Source organism: Haliotis rubra, unplaced genomic scaffold (genome assembly GCF_003918875.1).
Source record: "Haliotis rubra isolate DU_JTF1 unplaced genomic scaffold, ASM391887v1 Scf337, whole genome shotgun sequence".
NCBI lineage: Eukaryota > Metazoa > Mollusca > Gastropoda > Lepetellida > Haliotidae > Haliotis > Haliotis rubra.
The window spans coordinates 1,026,264-1,052,992 of NW_025767010.1; the positions used below are offsets into that span (position 1 = coordinate 1,026,264).

At 37.5% G+C, this 26,729-nt stretch overlaps 1 protein-coding gene and 1 long non-coding RNA gene across 6 annotated transcripts in view; one reads left to right on the plus strand and one right to left on the minus strand.

Moving 5' to 3' along the window:
- The first annotated feature begins 1,095 nt into the window (after positions 1-1,095).
- The window catches only part of LOC124284461 (reticulon-1-A-like), a 32,083-nt gene continuing 6,449 nt past the window's right edge, over positions 1,096-26,729 (plus strand). The window contains exons 1-3 of one of the 5 annotated variants that reach the window (XM_046720540.1): positions 1,096-1,691; positions 8,481-8,528; positions 21,753-21,782. In XM_046720540.1, coding sequence (XP_046576496.1) covers positions 1,235-1,691; positions 8,481-8,528; positions 21,753-21,782 — 535 coding nt within the window. In that variant the 5' untranslated portion in view covers positions 1,096-1,234. The remainder of the gene's footprint in view (positions 1,692-8,480; positions 8,529-21,752; positions 21,783-26,729) is intronic. The other 4 variants (XM_046720542.1, XM_046720544.1, XM_046720541.1 and 1 more) reach the window with 4 other exon arrangements.
- On the minus strand, positions 19,797-26,557 carry LOC124284463. Its single transcript, XR_006900558.1, has 2 exons — positions 26,063-26,557; positions 19,797-20,411 (listed from the first exon to the last, which is right to left on the minus strand). It is a non-coding gene; the product is annotated as an uncharacterized LOC124284463 (long non-coding RNA).

Below are 26,729 nucleotides of genomic sequence, written 5' to 3' on the forward strand. Positions count from 1 at the left end.
GTCCCCTGTTTATATGGACCACAGGTATTCCCTACCGATTCCTTCCACTCCTGTCTATAAATATCAAATAATTTCTGTATAACGCTTTGTACAATAAACCTGGAGTTAAAACTATTAGTGGGGAAATAAAGTGCTCAAAGATCAACATTGGCTAACTTTTTGTGAATTTTAAAATTAAGGTTTCTTTTTTTCACAGAAGCAAGGAAATCCTTTTAAAAGAAAAGGATCCCCATGTGAAGGACATAGAAAGCTTAGACTTGCTTCATTTGGAGCTGTAGCACTGCAGAGAGAACTGGTTGGTAGCGAGAATTATTATTTTCCAACAAATAATAGGTACCTTGATTACACACGACTATGTCGCTTACAAGGCTTTATTACAACATCTAGACTTAGCCATGGAGCGTAGTCTTCCTTTAAAGTACTTCACCTCACCCAAATTATGAATCATTTTCTTATAACCATCCCCGCAAACACTTTCTTCTGACACCTCGTTTGTCAACAGGTGTCAGTCCATGTATCATGGCGTTTCCTTCTCAAATCGTAATTTGGGTAGTGCTCATCCCACCTTCTATTTTCGACCCTGATGTCTGTCAGTATTTATATTGTTTTGTTAAAAGATCCTCTCTCTCGTCCTGATATGTTATTGCAACCCGGTCCGTCCCTCACCCCTTCTTAAATAGTATATAACTGGGCCCTAATGATATCTAAGTTGAAAATATTCCTGATAATGAATAATGTATTTTGCATTCTATTTTTAAACTATGACTGATAAACATATGATTCATTTCTTTCTTTTTTCCCCTTTGTACGCGTGGATAAAGATTAAACAGTAATAGTTATTGTTTTATTTCTATTTTCAAAGAAACAAACAACCAATACAGGAAATCATCAGTAACGTGTTCTAAATAATCTTCAATTCCGGTGTTCACGTGTATTTTTGGTGACGAGGCGCCCAAATTCACTTTCTTGTGATACATTCAATGAGTATGGATAAACGGTCATGGCGCCTTGTTGCGCAGCTGGGCTCCGTCTCTTATACGTGCAATATTTATGTCGGACGCGTACAGTGATCCTAATACCAGCTTAAGAGGCGCATGCGCTGATTACGTCAGACGACGGCCATGTTAATGCAGTGAACGATCTGACTGCATAGTGAGACATTAGCCACTTGAGCCATTCTGCACAACAGGTCTCGCGAACATTCTACCCAACTTGTGATAAAGACTCTTGCATTATGGCAGATTTATCAGATCCAAACCCAATGGATAGTCAGCCAGAAAGCAACAATTTTACAAACGATGATTTCGAGCGAGTGGACAAATACGATGCAGCTGGTGCCGAAATGGATGACTATCTTGCCCAAGACGAGGAAGTGACATCAACCTCCATTCCTGGTGAGGAACAGGCAGAAGAGGACCGATATGCTGCTGGTGCGTCGGAGGCTGAACAACTCATGTCAGATCAATTGATCTCGTTCGGAGACGAGCCTTCCCAACAGCCCACAGAATCTGCCCCAGAACCTGACTTCGCCCCAGTTCTTATCCCATCAATTTCCGACCCCTCGTCTGCATCCCCACCCTCATCATCTACACTAGAGCCAACCCCGCCCCCTACCCCAGAGCCATCGGACTATGTTAAAACAGAGCCTCCTAAAACTATTGTGGAGTCTAGCGAGGAGCCTAAATCTGAAGGTAATTGGAGAGTGAGGCTTGCAGTCAGCAGTACTTGTATATTGCACATCTCAGATCTCCTTAGCACGCTGCTTACAGTATGCTTATTACTTGATTTGTGTGTATAGTTGCATGTCATTAGATATTCTGTTTTCAATGTCAAAGTTAACAAGGGATTAGCAGTTGCTATATGCACCATGTCAGTTTGGTTATGGCATGTCATTTGTTCTGGATCTAAGCTATGGTTCATCTGGCAGGTGTTCTGTCAAGTGAATTTAATCACTAAAACAGTCCACATAAAAAATGTGTACAAGGTTCGATTGTGCAGTATGTGAGTCTACTGTTGTGAATAGTGAAGTTACTATCAGTATTTTCTGAAGATTTTAGTGCTGTTATATGGACAATACTTGTCTGGACTCGGGCTTCGTATAAGTAGTCTAAGTTGCAGACTGGTTGTGATCAGAGTTTGAATGAGTTCAATGTTCAAGCTGTCTCCAGAAAGCAGATAATATCTAGTATGACATTAAGCAGTTGTTCAGTGTGCTCAGCAATAGAGTTATTTGGTTGGATGAAGTTTTACCATATCCATAATTCACTGTTCATATTGTGTGGAAAACATATTCAACAAAATTATTGAAATGCGCTGAAGAGGTTAGAAATTATAGAATTATTATGTTTAGTTTGTCTTAATAGTAACAGAAAGTATAAGACATGTAATATAGTATGAAGCTACAAGTTTTTGACCTTGCCTTTTCACTGTCTATTTTATCTTCGTTGTGTGGGTATTGCCATGGTTTTTTACTCAAGAAATTTGCTTGATTGAGAATTCTGTTTCTGTGGATATAATTTTGACATGATTAGTTGCAATTATATGAGATGACGTTGTGCATAGTGATAAAAGGTTTGTCTTTATTTCATTTGGTCAGTTTATATTTTCATACTTATGACATGCATCATAGCATAGGTCTATGGAATGCAGGATATCTCAAATTGAAAGTACAGATATGAGCATGATTAGCTGACTAAGTCTTCCTTCTGGAGTGAGGAGAAATAATGAAGATATCTGACTTTTAGTTTGGTTTGATCAGTCAGTTCAATTTAGATTATTTTTGATTCAAATTACCAGAGCATGCATCAACCTCCCAGTTTCCCTTGTTCTGATCATGTTGATTAGTTTCACCTCCGACAACTAGCAGCATGGTTCTCCTAGCTTTCTCTAATGTAGTCATGCATTACTAGTTTCTTGAGAGCTTTTCTGAAAGTTTTCAGACAATTTGTGCAATACCAGAACATTCCATTGTAAATTCTCATTGAGGGTTTCTCGTGGCCATTTTAGAAAGGTATGAACCTTTTAGAACTTTCAGGGCTCTCAAAAAGCAATTTTAATTTATTATTAATTCTATATTAGAATGTGCATGAAGTGTTTGATCTTTTAATCAATTATTTGTTTTGCTTACAGATTCGGAAATACTGGTATAGAAACACAATAGATGTATTTCTGTAGAAAGTCTGATGTATCAATGTTGTTTTGCTGTTAAAAATACTAAAATTACATGTCAATTGTTAATTAGGGGTTTATGACAAAAGCCTTCAGCACATGATACTAGGTTCAAGGCAGTGCTACTGATCATTTTGTAGAAGTTTTTGTACCCAGTGGGATTCCCTTTAACATGATTAAGAGCAGGTCCCCATTCTCCTGGTGATTCATTCCTGTCATGATCATACCTTTGTGACAACTGTTGTGAAATTTGAAAGTCTTGTCCTTGATTCAAGCTTTTGTTTAGATCTTCAATAATGTATGATGCTAAACATCATATAGGGTAGATTAATGTCTCTGAATATATGCAGTTTTGACAGAAACAACTAATTTACTTTGAAATTGAAAAGGAGCACCAATGGGATGGGTGATTCAGAACCCTGAACCTGAGGAAATCTAGACTTGCTTCATGTAGAACTTTAGTACTCCAGAAGAGGCAGGGTGGAAGGGAAAATAATGCAGAGCGGGGATTGTGAGAGATTCCAGAAAGGGCTGGTGACTCGAAAAGGAATGTTTTTAGAGATTAAAGGTATTTAATGCAAAGTTAATCAAACATTCAAAAATCTGTGCTTGGAGTAAAGCATAAAAGCTGAGGGTGCCTTGTCTTAAGGTGAAATATTAAATTTGAATTTTTATGGGGTCCTTTCATTCAAAATCTAATGATGCAATGAATTGGAAAGTACCTATAAATTTCAATCTTATAGTGATAAACACTGCACAATTGAAGCTTATCTTATCGGTTTTCATTATGTTCATTCAATATTATTAAGACCGCATAATTAACCTGGTAATACTGATAATGTGATATAAATGATGCACATCTTCATCATAAATTCAAATCACTTATAATGAGGGGAGATAAAGTTTCACAGGTATCGTAATTTGTATCTAATACTTGCTTTAATATTCTTTCAAAAGATTATGATTTACTGTGTTATCCTCAGCCAAAACAAAGACAATAGATTGCCATTTAGTCCCAGAAATATTCAAGTTACTGTATTTGAAATTATTGTCTACATGAAACTAAAATATAATCGGATTAATCCAAAAGGTGCCCAGAGCAATTCATCAGATCTTGATATGGACCTTTTAAATTTGTTCACAGGGTGCACCTGTCTGTCTAACCATGGCATCTAATTGTGTTTTGAGAGTATAGTTACTTGTATATTTTATCTGCCTCATAACTACACATTCCAAATTTATGATCCATTTAAGCTGACATGTGGTTTGAAATAGATTTTTACTTGGCTCTCAATAAAACTGACACCTGAAACAAATCAGTGCAGATCTGAAATATGGCTTTGGAACAATTGATAAATGCTGATTTGATTTATGGGTTACAACTCACACAGACAAATATAGGTCTATCATGTGTACATATTTTCATAAATCCATGCACACAGTTTTTTCGATCACATGGGTGATGTTTTAGACTTTTTAACCGTTTTGAAGTACATTGGTTTTGTTTATCCATTTACAAGATGATTAGTGATAATGTGTTAAATATATATGCACAGGTGTAATTGTAGGATGCTTAATCTGGCTTACTCTTCAAACTTACATTGTGTTGTATGTTCTCAGCAATGTTCAGTATGCTCCAGGTTTTTACTAAAATGCTACAGGTTCTGAGTGACGAGACCTTGTGTCATGGCATTCAGATGTTTGATAATACTGTTTCATGTTGTTATGCTGTGTGAAATAATTATTCCCTCTTTTAACACATGGTGAATATCACTTTCACGTCTTTTGTATTAACAATTTTGTGTATTTCAATCTGCAAGCTGGAATTGTAATAAGATGCATGAATATAATGTTTAAATGGTATCTTGTATTAGATGTACTTTCTTCAACTGACACTGTTGTGGTGATTGGTGTGAAGGTGATCTGTCGTTGTCCCCTTCTAAACTCCCTTCCCTTGTGGTGGTTTCTGTCTTGTATAATATAATGCTACCTTCAGATGTTGGTTCACTGTCCCACACTTCTCCCAGAGGCTCAGAATCCGATGTTCCACATGTCACCCCCAGTTGTGTCTACACGAATGAACACATATTCTTTAAGTTATTCGTGCTGTGATTTGTTAATAAAGGCAGACATGCAATTTTGAAGTGACATTTGAAAGAAAGAGCAGCAGCTGACTCATCATAGTTTTATTCATAAAAGCATTTATCTTGTAGACATTGATTATAAGTTGTGTGGCTGAAGAATGATGTAATGAAAGAAAAGGTCTGAAATGCCATTCACTCAGTCTTCCATTTCTCTATTGAGAGTATCAGTCTGAACTGTTACTGATTGTTTCCTACTGTTATCATAGTTACCAGACAATAAGGATTGTTAGAAACTAGACAATAAGTATTGTTAGAGACCTGACAGTAAGTATGGTTAGAAGGTACATGTGACAGTGTAAGAATATCCACAGTAAAGGGAATACATATTTTCCACATTCATCGTTTAATGCTTTTGTCATTTAGAAGATGGGGATGCTTATTAAAACCATAAACAGCAAGTTAGATTTGTTGTCTGAAACCGAACAGTAGTGGACAAAATAGCATACAGACTGTAATGTTTATGCTTAGTCGTAACCAGCAGTACTGATAAAGGTTAGCGATAAGATTAGTCTAGAAGTTTGTCAGGGGGAGCTTATTTGGTATGATCAATTGATCTGTCATACTTGTCCAGTATCTTGGTTATGGATGGAAGTTTCGATCCAGGTTACAGTTTTATGCTATACTACAAGATTTTAGATATTTTAAGAAATGTTCATTGTGGAAAAGTACTATGACTGTATGGTAATTTTACTTGACTACTAACGGGGCTTGTTTTTGCTATGTCTCAAGTAATCACTTGCCCAAGTGCATTATGTGACACACTGAAATTGAGGAGATTAAGGCTAGGTTTTTTTTTTGCCAAGGTGAATTTGTTTATCCGTTAAGAGGTAAAAAATCTGAAAGTTGCTGATTCATAAGGACACAGAGTGACTTGCTAAATGGTAAGTCCAATGTCCCAACACCTGAACTAAATACTAGGGCTGCAATGATCGGCTGTGAGCCGAATAAGATACACAAATATTGAAATACAAATATGGTTATGCAGGGCTCCAGATAATTTTTCAACATCGGGAGCACGTACTCCTTATTTTTTCAATACATGAGTACTGGAAAACAATAAGAGTACATTTAGAGTACTGAATGGATTTTAATGGTGTATCATTAAACTTGTGCTTCATTTCATATATGCATGACAGCATTGCTACTCTGGTATAAACGGTCAATAAACAATTAAACAATACTTTTTCAGATAAATATGTCTGTAAATGATTCTAAGACCGTACACCATTGCTGTGGTGCGTATCTGCTACGTTTTCTAAATTATTTCCTGTCGTATCGTGTATATTTTTTATCCGTACATACGCCAATACGGTCATTATCTGTAGCCCTGGTTATGAATACAATAACAGATCAGCAGTGGATGTATTATTCATTATATTCAGTGAAACAATTACAAAATACAGTATTTGACATGTTTTGACTATTATCCTGTCTGGCTTGAAAATTCTTTTTTTGCATTTTTCTTTTTGGTAGATAACACCCAAATTCAGGTAAAAAAACTCTTTTTAAAAATATCATGAATGTATGTTATTGACAGATTGGTAGAACTGAAATTTTATCACAATCAGATGATATAACCATCTAAAATTTGTTGATTCGTGTAAATGTTTGTGATGATACACCAACATGTACTCGTTTATGTGAATGTTGACTTATTCAAAAAGAAAAGCAACACTCAAATCATAGTTGATATATATTATGTTTTTAAACAGCAAAACAAACTAACACAACAAGAAAGGTATTTTGAGGCAATAATTTTGTATTTGTTATTGACCTTTAAAATATGATAGTGATTTGGTGATGTGGTCCATTTTCACAGAAGAAATATTTACAATGAAGACTGTTAATTGTTTACTGAAACTTTTAAACTTATGAGAAGCTCATTTTGTCAAAACACACCACTCACAAGATGAGGGAAATGCAGGATTGGTTTTCTAGTTGAATACCAACTGAGACAAATGGAAATCATTTAGACCGACAATTTGTTGTCGCCCTAAATTTGGCCATCATTATTCATAAGTACAACTTGACTTGTTGTTGATTTTTGGATGGACTTCACGATTTGTACGCTTGTTGTGATTCAGTTAGTTTCATGGTGTATTGCAAGCTGACTTGAAAACATGACAGTAGTTTACAGAAAATGTTGAGGGAAAACCATGCAGAGCCAGTGTGTCGGCTTGAACATTGATTTGAATTAAGAATTGAAACCTTTTGAAGGTTACTCAGTCAACTCAAAGACCATTTGACACATGTTGTCATATATAATTGTTGCCTAGTGACAAATGAGGTTATCAGAATTTTAATTGACAAATATGAGATTACTAACTAGGAAAGGTTAGATATAGCAATGATAACCCCTTATGGCTCTTAGTTTCGAGATTCTTTGCCATTTTCTCAGTAATTTCCAGATGATGGATTGATTTTAAGTTACAATGATTTTTAGTGTGTAGGATTTACATCATAATTAGACTTCTCAGTGTCCTGTTGGTGCCTTGGTCAGTCAAGGTTCCCAGCACATGATTTCTTCTTGTAAACGATAAGTTCTTTGGATTAGTTGGTTAGACAGGGACTTGGTTGATTGCAAGCATCTCACCCAGGTGGTATAGGATGTTTCAGATCATATAAATCACTGGTTTGTCTGGTCCAGACTTAATTATTTCCATGTCGGATATTGCTGCAATAAACATAGTTAATCTGGAGTGCCCAACAAGGGTTGTCAAACGAGTCAGGTTTTCAAATTTTAGACTGATTGATACTTGGATTGTAGTACTGGTGCTGAACAGCCCATGCTTGAAACAGGTTGAAAGAATGGTGGTGGGGTCGTTTGCGGGGTGACCTGGCTCTGTATGTCATAGTACCCTGACGCTGGCACTTGTATTTGCTTTCTTCCACTGGTTTGGTTGGTCAGGAATTGATTCAAGTTACCGGAGTTTTGCTTAAAATCCTTTTCTGTATATATATATTAATTACAATAGGGTCTGTAATCAGATAATTAGCCAAACATTCTTCAACATCCAAGGATGTATAATTTATGACTTTAAAATGGCTAAGTTGATTTGTATTGATTGATGTTATGTCAGAAGAAGTTAGTGAACTGTTTAATGAAGTTGAACTATCATCACATGAAGTGTTGTAGAGGCATTGACAACAAGCTTGTGTTCATTGCAGGGGAACAGCCATCTGCACAAGCATGGATGAAGAATGTGGACCCTAGAGGTAAGTCTTTTTATTCCATCTGTTCTTTTTTACATATTTTTGATTCTGGGAAAAAAAGTTCCGTTTTGATACAAGCCTGGCTTGTAAACGGTTCCTTCTTATGCTAGATATTTATGAAGCAATATTTGCTGCTGTCACTAGCTGCGATATGGCTGGAACATTCCTGAGACCAGCTTTAAAACATACCTAATCAGTCACTGCATTGTGATGGTTCATACGTTTTTCTGTACACCTATGACTGCAATTATGTGATATGTCCCACTGGATCTGCTTTGACATTGCAACTTTTTTGGTGTTTGGATTTAGAAAACTTGTGGAGTATTAAAGGAATTCTGTGTGGTTTGTGTTGAATGCAATATTCCAGGGTGCTTTATATCCAGTAAGTATGATAGTGCTTGTGCTGCCAGTGTGGAATTGGTCACCTGCAGATGAAAAGGTCTCCATGAGGGTGCCTTCAGAATGGTAGACCAGCATGTGTCCATTTGTCCACACTAGTTGAGTAACCAGGGGATTTGGCATGCCATTCTGCCTGACATGGTCAAGTGTTGTGCCAAGCTTGCTAACCATCTCTATGCTGTGTACTTCGTGGAAATACTTCGAGCCTGCAATGCTTGCAGCCATACTCTGGTCATATATCGTCATCGCTTCATTAACACCAAATTCTGATGGTATGATCCTGTGATGATTCTCAGCATTTTGTTATCGGAGCTATTTATTTATTTTGTGGCTTCAACTCACTGGCAATTTGTCACGTGACATACATGATGTGTTTGCTGACGTCATGTAGATGCGATGTCCTCTTAATAGTGTTTCTCTAGGCCGTCATTCAGACCTTGAAACAAGTATATCCAATACAGCCCTTTCAAGTATAGATTACTGCAGTTTTTGGAATTGAAGAGAAGTCCTTTGGCGCCTTTTTATTATATTTTTAAAGATGATAATTGGACACCTTTTTCTTGTTGCTAAAATATGGTCATTTCACAGACATGTTGGTGTAATTATTCCCATTTGACAACCTCAGCATTTACTACAGTTTGAGTTGACTTGCCCCAACGCACTGCTTGGCAGCATATTTGGGGGATTTTAGTGTTGTTACATGGATTATGTTTAGCTGTGATTACTAGGGCTAAGAACTAGTGACAAAGGTCACATATGATCAATATCTTTAAAAATATTGTGGGCATTGTTGGTCAAGGTGAATAGAAGTTCCGAAGATATGTATCTATATTTTTTATTGTGGGACTTAGCAGTAACTTTTCATAGGCATGTGCACGCATGATAGTAAATAAGGTTATCTCACATTGTTTTTATGTTCGTCAGATTTATGTAGGTACTTGTATGTGTAGATTCTTATATATTTCAACAGCTGTCCACGTTTGTCATGTAATGCTAAGTTACACTGCAGTAAAGAAACTTGCAGTTTTAACTGAATTCCCATTGAGGCTAAAGATAGGTTATATGCTTAAAAGTGTATAAGACTTAACAAGAACTGTTCAATTTTGACATTGTCTTGTACAGTCAGGACCTTATGATGATTCGATTTACAATGGTGAAATGACTTGAATCTGATTTGAAATACTTTTAGGCTTTCTTGCGGAAGATAAGTTATCCTTTGTGGTCCAGTGTCACGTCTCAGTCAAATCCCTCCACCAGTATGTTAGGCATCACTGCTGTTTCATCCATTGAACAATATTCACTTTGTTATATGCTGCTTTTTAGTGCTGTGTGCAGAACACAAGGAATCTATTAGTGTTGCTCATTCTCTGTGGCTTCCAGCCAAGCACACGCCTAGTTCACGTCAACAATTATAGAAATGCCAGTGGTATTGCAGATGATAGTGTTGGAGTATATTGTGATCAAAGTAGGCAAAACACAGCTCCAAAATTTGATCATATGGCCTTGTGATGGTAGTTATGTGATTTTATTGCGAGTCTTAACAGCTAACATGTAAAGTCTGCAGTGAGATATGTCATTTGGCATAATGTTCAGAAGATCCTGCTCTTGGAAAATTATGGCTGAGACTATGAGACGAAAATGATTTTTGGGGTTCAGAATGCAACTGCTCTGAAAATATAGGCAGATATATTGACGGTAGTAAAGATCACTTGTACCACCAAACCACAGTGTGATAAAAATTAGCAATGGTCTGGTACTCTAGAGATTGCTGCTGAGAATCTTAATGATCTAAATACCTCCCAAATCTTTGATTAATGACAGCTGACTTATTGCAAGGGGACCTTCATGACTTGGATGATTTTTTTATTTCAAAGCATGTAGTCAGCTTGTTTTAAACGTGTTTGAGGTTTGATTGATTAGTTTCTGAGTGAAAGTAGAGATACTTGTATCGACTTGTGTGGCATGTTGATAATGAAGCTGTTTATTATGTTCATTTATTGCGGTTGGGTTCAGTTAGATGTATCTTGATTGTTATTAGGAAACGTGATAATTGAAGTTCTGCTGATATGGCAGGAATGCTGGGAATGGAAGCCAGCAATATATGACCCAATTAATGAACCAGCTCTTCATGCAGCAGGAGAAGAGGTCATCATTATTCACAACAAACACCAGTTAATTAAAACTGGCTACTTATATATCGCTGACATTTACCTTGCCGGCGTTGTTGAGTTAATTACTGTGTTAACCATTTGATGTGGGTACAGTTAAAAATAGTTGGCTTCAGTGTGTAAGAGTTGCTTTTCTGTGCACGATTTGGCTGCTATGTTTAGAAAAGATCAACTACGAAAATAACGCATTGTGAATTCAGCTCAGAAACATGCCAGGATAGATCACCTTAACTTGTCCAATAATCAGAGGTTGAGAGTATTGGCAGGAACACACATCCCTCCTGTACATCAGTATGAATGAAACGCCCAGTTTGAAATCTGAAATGTATGTGATGGCAGTACTCTAGTGTGAATTCGACACTGAGTTTGAAAACAGGAATGTTTTTCTGTTTGGTTGTATTTTGGTCAAGGTTATGGTAATGAGCCAGTGTAGAGCTGAACTTCTGTTGCACGTACCTGAGGCGTGTTAAGTGATTCAGGGATGAGTCAGGGGGTTTATTTAGAATGGTAGAGTAATCACCACCTTCCATAAATGATGTAGCTGGAAATACAACTACTGCCACCTGAGCCTCAAACCATGCATGATGCCCCTGGTGGAGGAGCTGGAACACCTGCCGTAGGTCCTGCTGGCAGGACATCGATATCCCTAGGTCGACCTTGATTGGATTCAAATAATGGTCTAGACATATGTTGGTGGTTTTATTCACTGAACAGAATGAGTGAAGAGAACTTTTATGGTTCAATAATTATAATGTATTTTGGAGCATGCTTTGGGTTATTGGCTAGTTTTGGTTGTTGCTCAGAATGTATAAACTGGTATATTCAATATAGAAATAACAGATATTTGTCCCATTCAGTGAACTGAATATTACTGACATGTCTTTTATGCTCAGAGCTTGTTAACTGGGCATGGAGTTGTTGAGTCATGTGTTAGGGAATTAACATGTGTTGAGGATAACTGTGTTATAGTGACAGTAGAATGGATTAGTCACATACAGTACACACCAAACAAGGTAAATGTCAAACACATAATGTTGTTATGGCCACAAAGGAGTAGGCAGTTAATCATATTTTCTTCCTCTCACCAGAAGATGAATTTTAGCTTGGGGTTAAAAATAAAAATTTGCATCTGATTCCATACTCTGTCCTTGACCTCTGTTGATATTATTCTTTATGTTTATAATTGTTGTTCATGAGCTTTTTTCATCGATTTGTTAGGTTTATATTTATTTAGGTTTGTGCCCAAATGCACCATTTGAATCAATTTTGGTTCTGTTATATGAACTATTATAAGCTGAGCCCATATGATCGAACATCACCTGACCCAACTCAGGCTTCACACGATGGCTGAAGATGCAGACTGTTATGCATGCTTGTGGATTTGGGACTTATGGACACCTACTACTACACTTTGTTCTGTTCAGAATTTGAAACAGCACTTTAACATGCATAATATTGGGCAATTTGTATGTTGGACTCTCATGACAATGTGATATGTTCTTGTATTGCCACTCAGCACGGTCTCATCTCATATCTCATGCATGTATTCATTCTAGGATGTCGGATGCTGACACACAATTCTGTAAGCAGCACCATATGATATGCCAACACACATTATCAGTTTACCACCAGCAGGACTGGCTAACATTATGGCCGGTTCATATACCTAATGTAGTTAGTCGTCTGCCCATTGAAAATTGAATTTTCCTATGGTTTGCTTCACATCACCTGCTGGTTCTGTAAGTAGTGGAGCTCTGATCTGTCATCTGGTGTTAGGCGAGCATCATCAACGGAGTGGGAAATATGAGGCACTTTGGGAGTATATTAAATGGTTGTTGAGGAGGTATACAGCCCCTATGTGTTGATATTGTAGCTGGGTGTGGAGTCATCCCATAGATAAAGTCCTTATTTTGTCACCTTGCTGAGGGAGTCAAGCTCTTGGGTTGTATCAAGCCCCAACCTGTGGATCAGATAGTCTGTGGTTTGAATCCCATCACAGAAGTTTTATGTCTGCTTCATTATAACTGCCTGTGACGACAGGAATGCACTTATAGGATGACAGATATGGACATTGACCAGGAGGATATTCCAGCCTGCTAGTATTGATTATGTACAAGTGTCTGTGACTCTCAGATGTCAAAGATCAAGACTAAAAATGATGCTAAAAGTAGTCTTGCCTTCATATCACTCCATAGTAAATGTCAAGTGTTGGTGGAACCCAGGGTGAGCCTAGTGAACTTTGATGATTGAGCTGATTATAATAATTGTATAACAAGATGCACTACCATTACTTATTACTCTCACTATACCTAAACATGGAAGTATGCATGAGACAAGGTATGTTTGGTGTATATATAATCAAACAGTTAGTACAAGACTGCCTTGAACTTTTGTTTTCTAATGATCAAGTCAGCTACTTTAACCATTTGCTATCAAACCTGGGTATTGGACATTTCATTAATCAAGTCAGCTTCGGTTATTTTCATGACAATATGTTGCTGTCATGCTCCATGAGACTAGCCCAGGCTGTGTCATGCTGCTCATGCATGACCACTGATACCAGGGCAACCAGAATAATGGAAACTTAAGCATGGGTCATTTATACTGGAGCCAAAGCTATGATGTGCAGTTATGACATGCTTTCGCTCATATTTTTTCACATCAAAGGTGTTGGGTATCTTTGTTGAGCACCTCCTTTTGGAGATGCTTTGCTCCATGCATTCCCATTGTCAAAGCTGAAAGGGCATGACCTGCTCGCTGACACTGTATGAAGCATTGTTGTGACAAGCAGCATGGCCACATGTTGACAGTTGTTTCTATAGGCATGGAAATAACCTCAGCTGTTGCACACGTACATACTTCTGTATTACAAGAATGTGCATACGGGAGGATTGTATTTCAGCCATTGTCATGTATCTGCAGCACAGATAGTAGGAACTGATGTGTCAATTGACCTTTATGATATATATTAGGAATGATTTTAAAAAACAATAACCTGTTTCATTAATTGTAAATGTCATTCTGGATGGAAATGGAGTGTGGTTGTCCTGTAATCTAAGGTGCTGGGCCTAGATTTTCGAAGTTCTCTTAGTGCTAAGATAGCCGTAAGTGACATACATTAACTTACGACTATCTTAGCGTTAAGAGAGCTTCACAAATCGTGGCTCTGCAGTTCAGTCTGCCTTAACCATGCCTGTATTTGCTGTTCATGTTACATTTCAATATAGCATGATTTCAGATCTCTGATCTAGGATGGATATAGGTTAGGTTATTTCCTTCTGTCATTAATTGAGATGCTGTATTCAGAGCTCTGTAACTTATTATGGTCCAAAGTGGTGTTAAGATATATTCAGTGACTCTAGATGGAAAAGAAATAAATATGCAAGATTTTAATTTTAAGTGGTCCTTATTTGGACATGAGTTTATAGTAAACAGCCATGATTATTCCAGTGTGTGATTTCCATTTTAGTGCAGTATTTCAATTGACATTTTCTTCTCTGTACCCTCTCCAACGAAACATACATTATTCATGTGTTATTTATTATTGATACCCAGTAAAGTAAAAGATTATCTATTACCGTTGTTGCTGTCGACAGTTAAGACATTTTCCTCGAACAAACTCATTACCAGATCGATCTGCATTGGCTGAGTGCACAGTGAGACAGAGCGGTGACTGCAGGTGCCCTTGCCACGCACATCTACAGCGCCTGTGTTGCACGGTGCAGCAAGTGGTATCTAAGCTTGTGTAGATCAATAACAAGCAGACTCCTACTTTCCCCTGCAAACTAATGCTAGCCAAACATATGCTGCAGGCAGCATGCTTGATCCCAACAAAAATCAATTGTCACCGAGCTGTTTTCGTCCTGAGGGCCCCATAGCACCTTGTCAATCACTGGCACACAAACCCCTTTTCACTTGGGCCTGCAAGATGCTCTTATGGAAGCTTAACTTTCTCAGCTTGGATTTATCTTGATTGGACATTTGAGTTTGATTGGAGGAGTGATGGGACACCCTTTGTACTGTGCATAGATTTGTCTTAGCATGCTTATGGACAATTCTGTCAGGGGCATCTTGTGTAACAATATATTTGAAAAAGTGCCTGGAAATTATTAGGTATGCCTGAAAAATATCTTTATTAGTATGGGTTAGAAAGATTTTATACCTCTTTTAGCAATTCCAGCAATGTCATAAACAAATGCTTTTGTATCTGTAGATTCAATGACAACTGGCAACAGGGATGTTACATCCTATATAGATTTTAATGGATTGCAGTTCATGACAAACTGAATTTACTTATTTTTCTCCGTGCTTACAAGTGACCCAAGTAGGTTGAGTTGTCATAGCAGCTTGCACGTCATCCATTGATGATTGTATCATGATTTCATGTGCTGTGAAAAGAATGTAATGAAATTTATTAAGGTTTTAAAGATTCTAGAGAAGCGGGTAAAATAGAAACCAATTCTAAAGAAACACCCCCCAAGCGGACAATGATTGGATATGCTGGAGTATCTAACTGATGGTAAGATTGACCTGTATCCAATATGTTCTAACCAGACAGACATCCCAGCAATGTCTTCACCTTGAACATATTAACCGGGCACTGATAGTTATCTACTGTTGCTTAGTAGCACTGCTATTATACAGGGCCCAATTCAGTCGGTTGCAGTCTGACTCCAGCATGATTGGAGTCCCCCAAGGAAAGAAACGGTGGCAGGGATGGCTGCAGATATAGTTCCTCTGTCCATCAGCACAAGGTACTAGACACTTGTATAGTTTACATCCATTCACTGTCTTGCAACCAATAGCCTATTCAGCATATGGATTTTTGTATTTTTAGAAAGTGATAATTTTCCAGAAATATTGCCCAGGTGTTCGAGTTATTGTGCTGTTAGCCTACTTACTGACCAGTCAGCTGAATGTATTTCACTTGACACAGAAAGCGATCAGCAATGAGGTCAGGGCATGACAGCTCCAGATCAATATGGCTGTTTTGTAATGGACAGGACCATCAATTATTTACTGCCAGAACGACTTCAGTGTGTCCCAACATACTCCACATTGATTGAAATATTAAACAGCTGTCATTGGTTGAAATTGGCTCGAGAACTCTTCTTTGACCTGATAGAAATAGACACCCAATTAACATAATATATCTTCCTTGTGGTTACAAAGAAGGAAGTCACAGAATGTATTGATCAGCTCTGCTTGGTCAGATGCTCCTAGTCGAACCTTATGCCTCTAGTTGGTTGCAAGTCAATGTTTTGGAAAGAAATACATATTACACACAATAGGGCATTTGTCCAGTCAGGTGTTGAGTTTGTCCAGCTGCATGACTGTGAAATATATGTAGCAAGAAACAATTGATTTCAAAAATGCAAGCCCAACCTCCTCTCATCAAAAATCAACATGAGGAAAATAATTTTCTAGAGTAGAGAAATGTATTGTGTATCGAAAGAAATCATTGAAGACATTTTGGTGTACTCTTGACTTTTTACATCTGTTTGTTCTGGGTTTAAGATCAAGGTCAGTTCTTATAGCAGTTAAGAATGTATATTAGTAATCAGTGGTGAAAGTCATAGGGTTCCTAGGTTCAGCTCCAGTATGTGAATGCTGGGATCTCCCAGTGTATGACTTCTGACATTAGACTCGGGAGTTAGAAATTAACACGGGTCTGCTTGGCAGAGACTTGCACAGTTCAGGGAGGACTATTAACATTTCCTTGTGGACTACCACTCTATCATTAGGTAGATGGCTATTCTCTAGATCATTCTTAGACTAATGAAAATATAAACTGATTTCAAACATGGAATCATGTCATCTATCTGTTATTTCAAGTACCTGTGTTGAATGTGACTGCATCTGTCAGATTCCCTCAGATAAATACATGAGGTCATCCATTGCAGGCAGTGTTGGTGTCAAATATAGGCTGGAAGCTGTTAGGGAAGGGATATCGCAAATCAGTGGTAGCCACAATGTCATTATCCCCCGCCGCGCGTTTAGCGCAAAGCAGGGGATATAGTATTAGGCTCCATCCGTACGTACGTACGAATTGGAATATCTTAAGAACCGTTCACTAGATTTTTTTCATATTTGGTACCTAGGTTCATCACACTATAAGAAAGGTCCAAGTCAGGTTTGGTGACCTTGACCTTCATTTCAAGGTCACAAGGGGACTTTAACGTTTTACCTGCATGTTAAGCTATCTCAAGAACTGTTCACTGGATTTTCTTCATATTCAATACCAAGCTTTATCTAGGGACGGCGCAGGGCCCAGTCTATTTTGGTGACCTTCACATAATTTTCAAGGTCATGGCGACACTTTGAAGATTTCAGCATGTTAACCTGCATGTTAAGCTATCTCAAGAACCGTTTCCTGGATTTTCTTCATATTCAACCCCAAGCTTTATCTAGGTAAGGCGCAGGGCCCAGTCAATTTTGGTGACCTTCACTTATTTTACAAGGTCACAGAGACACTCTGAAGATTTCAGCATGTTAAATTGCTTGTTAAGATAGTCAGCAAGATATCGCATAAAATATTCAGTGGATTTTCTTCATATTTGACACCAAGCTTCATCTAGGGAAGGCCCAGGGCCCAGTCAATTTTGGTGACCTTCACATAATTTTTAGGGTCACGACAACACTATGAAGATTTCAGAATGTTAACCTGAATTGTCAGCAAGATATTTTAAGAATGGTTCACTGGATTTTCTTCATAGACTTTCAAGACCTCCCTTGAATGTTTTTCAATAAGCAATTTCTTTAGTACTAGTTTTGCATATTTCATACACTATGACATTCATGTCAAGGTCAAAGTCAGTCTTGAAAATATATGTGTGTTTGAACAACTAAAGAGCAAGATAATGTTTTCATGACATTTAACTTCATCTTAAACTTTCATTACTTTATAAGTTTGATTTGATAATTTCGGCGGGGGATTATGTCACCATAGTGACAATGCTTGTTTTGGTTACAAGTTGTTAAGATGTCAACTAGAAAATGTTTTTACAAAAATATAGTAATTTTCTAAATTCATTATATATGCTCATCATTGAGCATTTGGGTTTTTTTGCTGAAGGAATGGTGCCAGTTTCTGATTTGGTTCGAGGCCTTGAGGGCATTAATTGAGAATGTATTGCTAATCTGCTGTAGGGGCTAGTGTTGGGAATTGGTTAAAATCTCATAATTGATGATTGCTTCATTACGATCAATCATTGAAAATAATTGGTTAGCATCATTTATGAAATTTGTTAATGCACACAAAAATAAGGGGGAAAACATGTAGTTCTTTGGGGGTTTTTGGCAAAATTTCACATCTTTAAAGGATGACTAGTATGTTAGGAAGATAAATTTCTTGGAGTCTTTAAGATAAATTCAATCATGACTTGGAACGAGCTTGTAGTGCTTATGAAATGTAACAGACAAAACCCACCTTGTGAAATATTTTGTTAATGAAAACAAGTGTTCCAGAATTGTTTGTGTTCGATTATGAGAAAACATGATCGATTGCTTGGTCGTTTAGTCACTGCGACCAATCTTCGATTATTTCAATTAATTGGACCACCACTAGTAGGGGCTAATTCTGTTCAGTCTCTCCTGTATACAGATAGGAAACTTGTGTAAAGTCCAGTCATTTTACTGAGAAGAACAGATGCCTTCATCTTTGTTGAGGGTGACCATGATGGTTTAGTCTATAGCCTAAACTCTTTGTCGCATTTTCTGATAGCAGCTGTTTTTCAAGCACAGATTGTAGACAATCCTCAGTGAGGATATTTGCCAGTCACTTGTCAGTCATTTCTGGTTCTACAGTCATAGTTGAGTAACACCTTACATCATTGATAGTTAGACCCACCTGTAGTAGTGGTGATGATGTCAGTCAAGCTGTTAGCCCCAGATTTACATTGCATAATGTATGCTTAATCAGTACAGCTTCTCCTGCTTGAGTGACAGGTCTCCATTAATGTGGGCACTTTTACATAACATGTTTACCATTGCTGTAAATGTGTGGATTGCTGTAGGTTTTGTAAGCAATGTGATGTATGGTCATGGGTCGATGTGCATAATGGTGTATGAGGTAACAATGTATATGTTATCTTGAGATTCATGCTTTTGATATGAATGTTGAGATGTGTGGCCATCTGTAAAACATTTGGCTAGAAATCCAGTATTGGATACCTTCCATCATTTATGTGAGGAATGTACACATGGCTCTCACTAGCATAACAGGGTTTCAGGGTAGGTCGGGGGAGGGGTATACCATACTTCCAATCAGTGACTTGAAGCAAATGGTGTCCTGAGTAAATGTCATTTTTCTGTCACTGAGTTTATGAGAACAATGATTGTTGTAACGAGACCATACTGGTCACCGATGAGGTTGCTGCATTCCACTGTGAAAATTTTGTTTTATACATTAACATTTGCCATAATTGAAATACTATGTAAAATATAAGTAATTAGTGAAAAGGAACTTCAAGACAAGACACTTTGATAATGTGCGATTTTTATATGGGATGTGTTGCTGCTTGTGTCAAAGTTTCAGGTAAATAGTGTCTTTAATCAAGTGCACATCATGGGGGATTTCTGCCTCTGAAACTGATTAATGTCTTATGATTATAATGCTTGTCTTTTGGGATAAACCGTATCTCTACCTTTGATCCTTCTTGTGGCCTTATGGCCATCATTGTGCTCTTCCCTCAAAATCTTACACAACAGTTCCAAACCAATTGTTGTAAGATGGAATGAGGTAATAACTGGTCATCTATTGATTCTTTTGCTATGCAAGTAACATAAGTAATACACTATTGAGATGATAAGTGATTTTTTCAATAACAGCGAATGAAGTTGTTTGAAAGGCCAACTTAGCTGTTGACTTAGCAGGGCGAGTTGAGCTCACGTCTTGATTACAGAGCTATTTGTGGTATCTGGGGTGGTTGTACTCTAAACTGTGAAACCACAGAAAGGATGAGTGGACTATTGCGTCAGCTGAACTTTGGACACAACACTACGCAGTATCCAAAAAAAGGGTTAAAGAATTAGTTATTTGTAGGGTGAAAATAGTCTTTTACTTGTTGTGATATTGTACAAGTATATATATAAACAGGGTTGCTGATGTTGCTTAGCAAAATTCACTCATCCATACTGTGAGTTGGAGTCTTGGGGACATCACATGTAGCTTGAATGATATAGTGTCGCTTCAGCAGGTGTCAGCTCGCCCAGTTGGACTTGTATACCCAGTTCCTGACCTCCCAAGGTGTGAGCTAATGTGACGACTGTCACACAAACCACTCTCCTGTAACCTTAGGTGTTGGTATGCATTGGAGATCTGTAACAAAATACGGGTCGTGTTGAGAATATTACCAACCCAAACATACCAATCCCATCACAAAATATGAAACCAAAATGTCCTTATATTTGTGAAATCATGTTAATTCTCAAATGGGAAAGATTAATTGAAGTTATTTACGTCATGAATTAAGGTTTGATAGTGTTGCTAGTCTTCAAGGATGAGACAATTGAAGATGAACAGTTGTAATTTGCTATGCACACGACATAGTTAAATATTTTTAGTATTACATAAATTTGGGCTTGCTCTTTCAACACATTATATCAACTTTGATATTAACTGAAGATACTTCCTGGAATAATTGCCACTGGTACTTGCTGTGGAGACTAACATTAATTCATCTGTGGTAAGGATTTCTTATTCCAGGCAGGTAGCAGGTCAGGGTACATTGTGCAATGTATTGATTGAGACAAACTCTTGCCCAGACTTGGCATGTGTTCAGCTCGAGGCATGCTGAGGTTGTTGTGGTGCTGGAGGCCTCATGGTTACATCTAACATGCATCCAGCACTTAATCACCCACAATACATAGCATGAACACTTCTCTGTATAGTCTAGCAGGCATGGCATGATTGAATGCTGGTTGATTTGAATAAAGGTGTATTTGGTTGATATGTTCATTTCTTGTTTCAGTGACAGTGAAGATGTTTTGTTTTTGAATTGATTGCTGAAAGTATGATCAACGCTGATGTCAAATACATCTAGTGTGTAAACAAGATATAGGGAATGTTATTTTGCGACAAATTATTAGTCCATAAAGAGGTATCTTTGATAGTTATTTTTTTCCATTTGGTCATGTTTTCACAAACTCATACAGTCTTATTTTTGTGTTTTGAAATCCAGTGATACACTGAATGTTTGAAAAGACAAATTAAATTTGAAAATTAAAATTTTGTCAGCAGCAAAAGTTTGCTTTTTTATATATTTCTACATTTGCTTCTTCTTTCTGTCAGTGTGTGGTGTCAGGTTTAAGAGCCTTAATAATGGACGGATTGTACAGCGAAAAATTGTCATTAAAATTGAATGAGAAAGTGCTTGTCATAGAATACAGTGTAAATATTGTTCCATAGTTATGCATAAAGAAAAAGGATGAATAATGGAATGTATAATTAATCAAAGATAAAAAAATTGAAAATCATTCATGTGACCAGATTCTCATAAGTTATTGTGGTTTAAGTTTAAGTTCTTTTAACATTAGGTTGATCAAAAAATATTCAGCATTCTTTTCATCTAGTGGTGTATTTTGGTGGTAGATTTTGGTGGTTTGATGACATTTTCTTTCTGTTTTGTGTTCTAATCTTTTTTTCTCTTCATTTTAACAGAGAGTTCTACTGAGCCTGACTTATCTTCCTGTAAGTGGTTTAAACATTGAGTCAGTCTCACCCCCTCGCATGTTGCTTTACATGGGGTACACTAGATGTAGTGGAATGCTTAGATTCTTGGGTTGCAAGGTTGTGTACATGTTGTCAGCACATCAATTGTTTTGTTCTCTTCGGTTTTAGATGTCTTCATGAATAATTCATGTCTAATTTGCTGCTATGCTTACAATGGGACTAATTCCTGGTTCCTGCAATAAGTATAACTGTAATGGCCTGCTATTGTGAGGGAGACCTACAAGCACTGATTGACCTGAGCAGAGAGGGAGATATATTTAGTTCTGTAGTACCATGCCGAGTCGGCGCAAGCCGTTTGTCATGGCAACTGCTGAAGAAAAACATTTAGAAAACATCAGAACTATGTTTTAGTCCCATGTTTGTGGATCAGCTGAAGATGTGTGGAACGTAAATAATATGAATTCCACACATGTAAACATACTTGAGAAATAAGAAAGAGTTTTTCTAGCAATGAAACACAACCATGTGTAAATGAATTACCTTTTTGTTTCTTCAAAAGGGAAAGGAAGAACTACCTGCCTGATTTGTATTAATCCAAAATTAAGGCTATCCTTCTTCATGCAAGTAAACATGGTAGAAGAGATCTCATTTTCACTAAAGTAAGTTCTTTTCCCCCATCCCCACAAAATAAACTTGAATTGTTTGTAAGAAGTCTGAAGTACTCTAGGGATGTATCTGGTCCTGCTCAAAGGCTGATGGTAGCCTGCAAGCATGAAGAAACTGACAATAAATATTCACAGTTTGAATTTAAAAAGATTATCTAAGGTGAAATTGTGCCTTTACAAAAATCAAATGTTTAGCAATATCGGCAGTTTTTCCCAATTTGTCTGTTAAATTTGAACCCAAAATTTATCCCTATTCATTTCAATGTGTAATGAGATAATTTCATCTGCAATATCACCCTACACCTTTCAGGTCTTAGTGCTTGGTAGTCAAATGGTTCAAGCAGTCCCCAAAGTTCAGGCCCCAACATGGATATTGTTTGTGAAACCTGTTGTAGAAGGCCTGTGCCATATGGCAGGAGTAATGTTAACGCTACCTAAAACCTTGTCTTTGCTTGAGGAGTAAGGGCCATTCAGGATCTGCATAGCAGAATTAATTTCACGAAGATTGGTCGTAGTGAGTTTGTTAATAGATGTGTGCTTTTTTTAGTCATTCTTTCCTATCAATTACAACACTTCTTCCTGTCTTATTCACACATAACAGTACACTTGTTGTTGTGACATTGCTTTATTTAAATTGCTTTAAATTGTCTGTTATTTTTTATAATCATACGTTTAGTTTCAGTATAGTTTTGTTTCAGGCATTTACATGACAGTCAGTATGTCATGTTTGGTGGTCTTCATGTTGTGGTGTCCTTAAATAGTACAGATTAAAATACTTGAATAAACAGTGGGTGGGGATGAATCCACAATTGTCCAGTTTGACCACGGTGTATGTAGGTCAGCCAGTGCATTCTGTTAGATGGGAATAATGAAATGACAATCTGTATGCCTTTTAGTAATAACAGTCATCTAAAAATATGTCCATTACTCCTGTAATAGACTCGTGTATCTGACCCGTGTCGTATGATGGGAATGGGCAGGTGGCCATAAGAAATCTATCAGCATGGTATCTCACCGGTGGATTGTCAGCGTACAGGCTACACTAGACTAAGGCTTAGTCTCTGAATATATATAATTTTGATAGTAACAAACAAGCCCATTTAAATTGAAAAGGAGCCCTAGGGAGACCAGAGATTCAGAGAACCTGGGGAAATCTAGACTTGCTTCGTTTAGGGCTTTAGCACTACAGGGAAGGCTAGGCTGTAGGGAAAATAATGTGGTTCAGGGACTGTGAGACAGACTAAGGCTACACATGTATGTAGGTAGGCCGGCTGGATAGCCCACAGCAGGCAAGACTAGGTTTATAGCCTGCGTGCTGACTTGACAGAGAGGTGTGCTGCCCTCAACGTGGCTACTTGGATCTCTACGGAGGGCTTACTCCAGGCACTAGGATCTCTTTTTGTGGCCATATGCTTCAGTAACAAACACTACACTTGAGACAGCTATGGAATCTGGTATGGCATCAGGAAATCTATCACTCTGGGGAATGCGTGGTGATCAGGGAGGGTAACAAAAAACAGATTTAAGGTGTAATTCAGGCAGGATCTGTTGATAGTTGCCTACCTGAAGACCATGTGGGCAGACAGGTGCTTATGATGCTCTAGCATATGGTGATAATAGACTATTCTTTTTCAATTTTTTAAATAATTTTATTTTCATTGTATGAATAAGTCATTTGGAAATTAAAACAGCTATAATGATTTCGTACCATATGTTTAGTTGAATATGTTTTTGAGTAGAAAGCAGTGACACACGTTGATTATTAGCATGATGGATTAGGAGAAAGATGGATTATTACTGGTATGTGTTTTTCATCATATCTGGACACACCTGTCTAGGGAAATATAAAGGATAGTTGTAGTTTTAGGTAACAGCCTGTCATGATTGCTCTGATATAGTTTTGTGAGCACAGCTGTAACAAAAGATAAAATTATTAAGCTTAGAATTTTATTACAATCCTGATAAGTTTCACAATAAATGATGCCAGTATCATGGGGACGTTTCTGTACTAATTTAAGTGGCTAAAACATTCCTAAACTGTGATGTATTGACAAGGATGGGTACAGTTGTTGGCCATATTGCAAGTAACCTGATCGGGTGTAAGTGTGCCACCTGATGTGTTCTGTATACACAGAGAGGCTATGTGATGACTGAACTGTGGACACAGAAGGCTTAACCTTTGTACAACTCCCAAACACCACACTGGTCCCGTGGTAATAGAAACAATTAGTTGATCAGATTACATGATCTACTTGCAACAGTAAGGCCTTTTGCTATAGTTGAGTTGAGTTGGGCTTTACGTCACATCGTTATTTTAAATTATTCCAGCCATATAGTGATAGTGTAGTTAGGGTCTGGAGTAAATATTGGTGTAAGGGTTGTGTTATTTTAATGTGCAGATTACATGATCACTTGCAACAGTAAGGCCTTTTGCTAGGGTTGTGTAGTAAGGTTCTGGAGGGTTGTGTTATTTTAAATATTGTGTGTAAGGTTCTGGAGTAAATATTGGTGTAAGGGTTGTGTGATTTTAATGCAACCAGTCAGGACATGTATTGTAAATAGTAGTTGAACATTTCCTTGAAGGGGTGAGATCATTTTCAATTATTATAGGTGTGGAGTGGCACGGGTGATCATGGAAGACATATTTTGTTAATTGTTGGAGATGTGGGTTATAAATTTGACATCCTCCTATTTTATTATCAATAAAAAATCTGTGGGTCTCCCAGCTTGCAGGGTCAGTGAGGTAGCCTAGTGGTTAAAGCGTCCACTCGTCACGCCGAAGACCGGGTTCAATTCCCCACATGGGTACAATGTGTAAAGCCCATTTCTGATGCCCCTGCCATGATATTGCTGGAATATTGTTAAAAGCGGCATAAACCTAAGCTTAATCACAGCAGGCAATCCCTGAGACAGCCTTGAAAGGTGTGACATAGCAGAAAGGTCATTTCTGGGGCATGCATTTATGCAGAATTTTATTTACCTTAATCGCGGCCACGGATCTCTCAGAACTTGAATTCAAGATCTCATCACTTTAAATCATGCATAAATTAATGTGAAGTGAAGTCAATTCGACATTTTAATGCCCTGTCATGGATTTTTGTTGCAAGGTGCATGAATGCTGCTTCACATTTTCGGCAATTGAACACCTTAAAAATATTGAGGAGACCTTTAGATCTCTGTGTGGCTTTTATATGAATTCATATGAAATTGTTATCCAAATTTTAAAAGTATACTGACTGACTGACTGAATTTCGTTTTACGCCGCTTTTAGCAATATTCCAGCAACATCAATGCGGGGGACTTTAAAAGTATAACATGAGTGGGAAAGATGTTAGAATTTTTCATACTTTAAGCAAAATGTTAAGCGCATTGTGTTAACGGTCTACAGGTGTGATTTCATGAAGCATGAATGCTTTTTATAGAGTGTTTTCAACTTAGTAAATAAAATATGTAACATGCACAACCAATCTCTTCACCAGTAGCTACCTTGACAGTATGAAAAAACACTATCAGTGATTGATAGTACGGAAGACATGGATGAACATCTAATAATTCATCTGTTACGGCCTAATGCTTTAACTGATACTCTACATCATGATATCCCAGTATGAAATTAAGAAGCTGACACAGAACCTGATGAAGTCCAGTAATTCACAGGCCCCCTGGTCCGCCATCCCATCAGTAAGTAGGGGGCAGAGTGTGTGGAGGTGTTTCTCCGTGTTTATAAGCAGGACATGGCTACTGAGTAGCACAGTATGCATCCCTGTGTAACTGGAAGAGAAGTCGTACATCAAAGCAGTTGCTTGTCCTCAAACCTGTTGGCAGTGTATTAATAGCTTCACTTAACTGTGATAACAACACAATGTGTTGATGAACCGGGTCATGTTGAATGTCCTGCTTATGTGTTAGAATGTGAGCCATTCGGGCATGGCTTGGCTGCACTTTTGTATGTTTAAATAATGAAGGAAAGTGATGGGATGTTTGAACTTATGAACCCTTTTTAATCTTTGCATTATTAATGTGTTAATGTTGACTAATTATGAAATGTATCTATGTCATCGGAACAATTGATGAAATTGCATGTTGACTTGGTGGACACAAAATATAAAAATGAAAGAAAAAAAAGATATCGGATATATAGGAATAAGTCTTAATGGATGATCAACTTCTTTACTGTACAATAGCAACATTTAGGTATAGATATACCGTTTTCAAACATTTTGTCATTCCTATTCTTTACAACTTCTAGAATGACTCTCAAACAGTTCATCTGATATATAATGTACAAAGAATTTTGTTG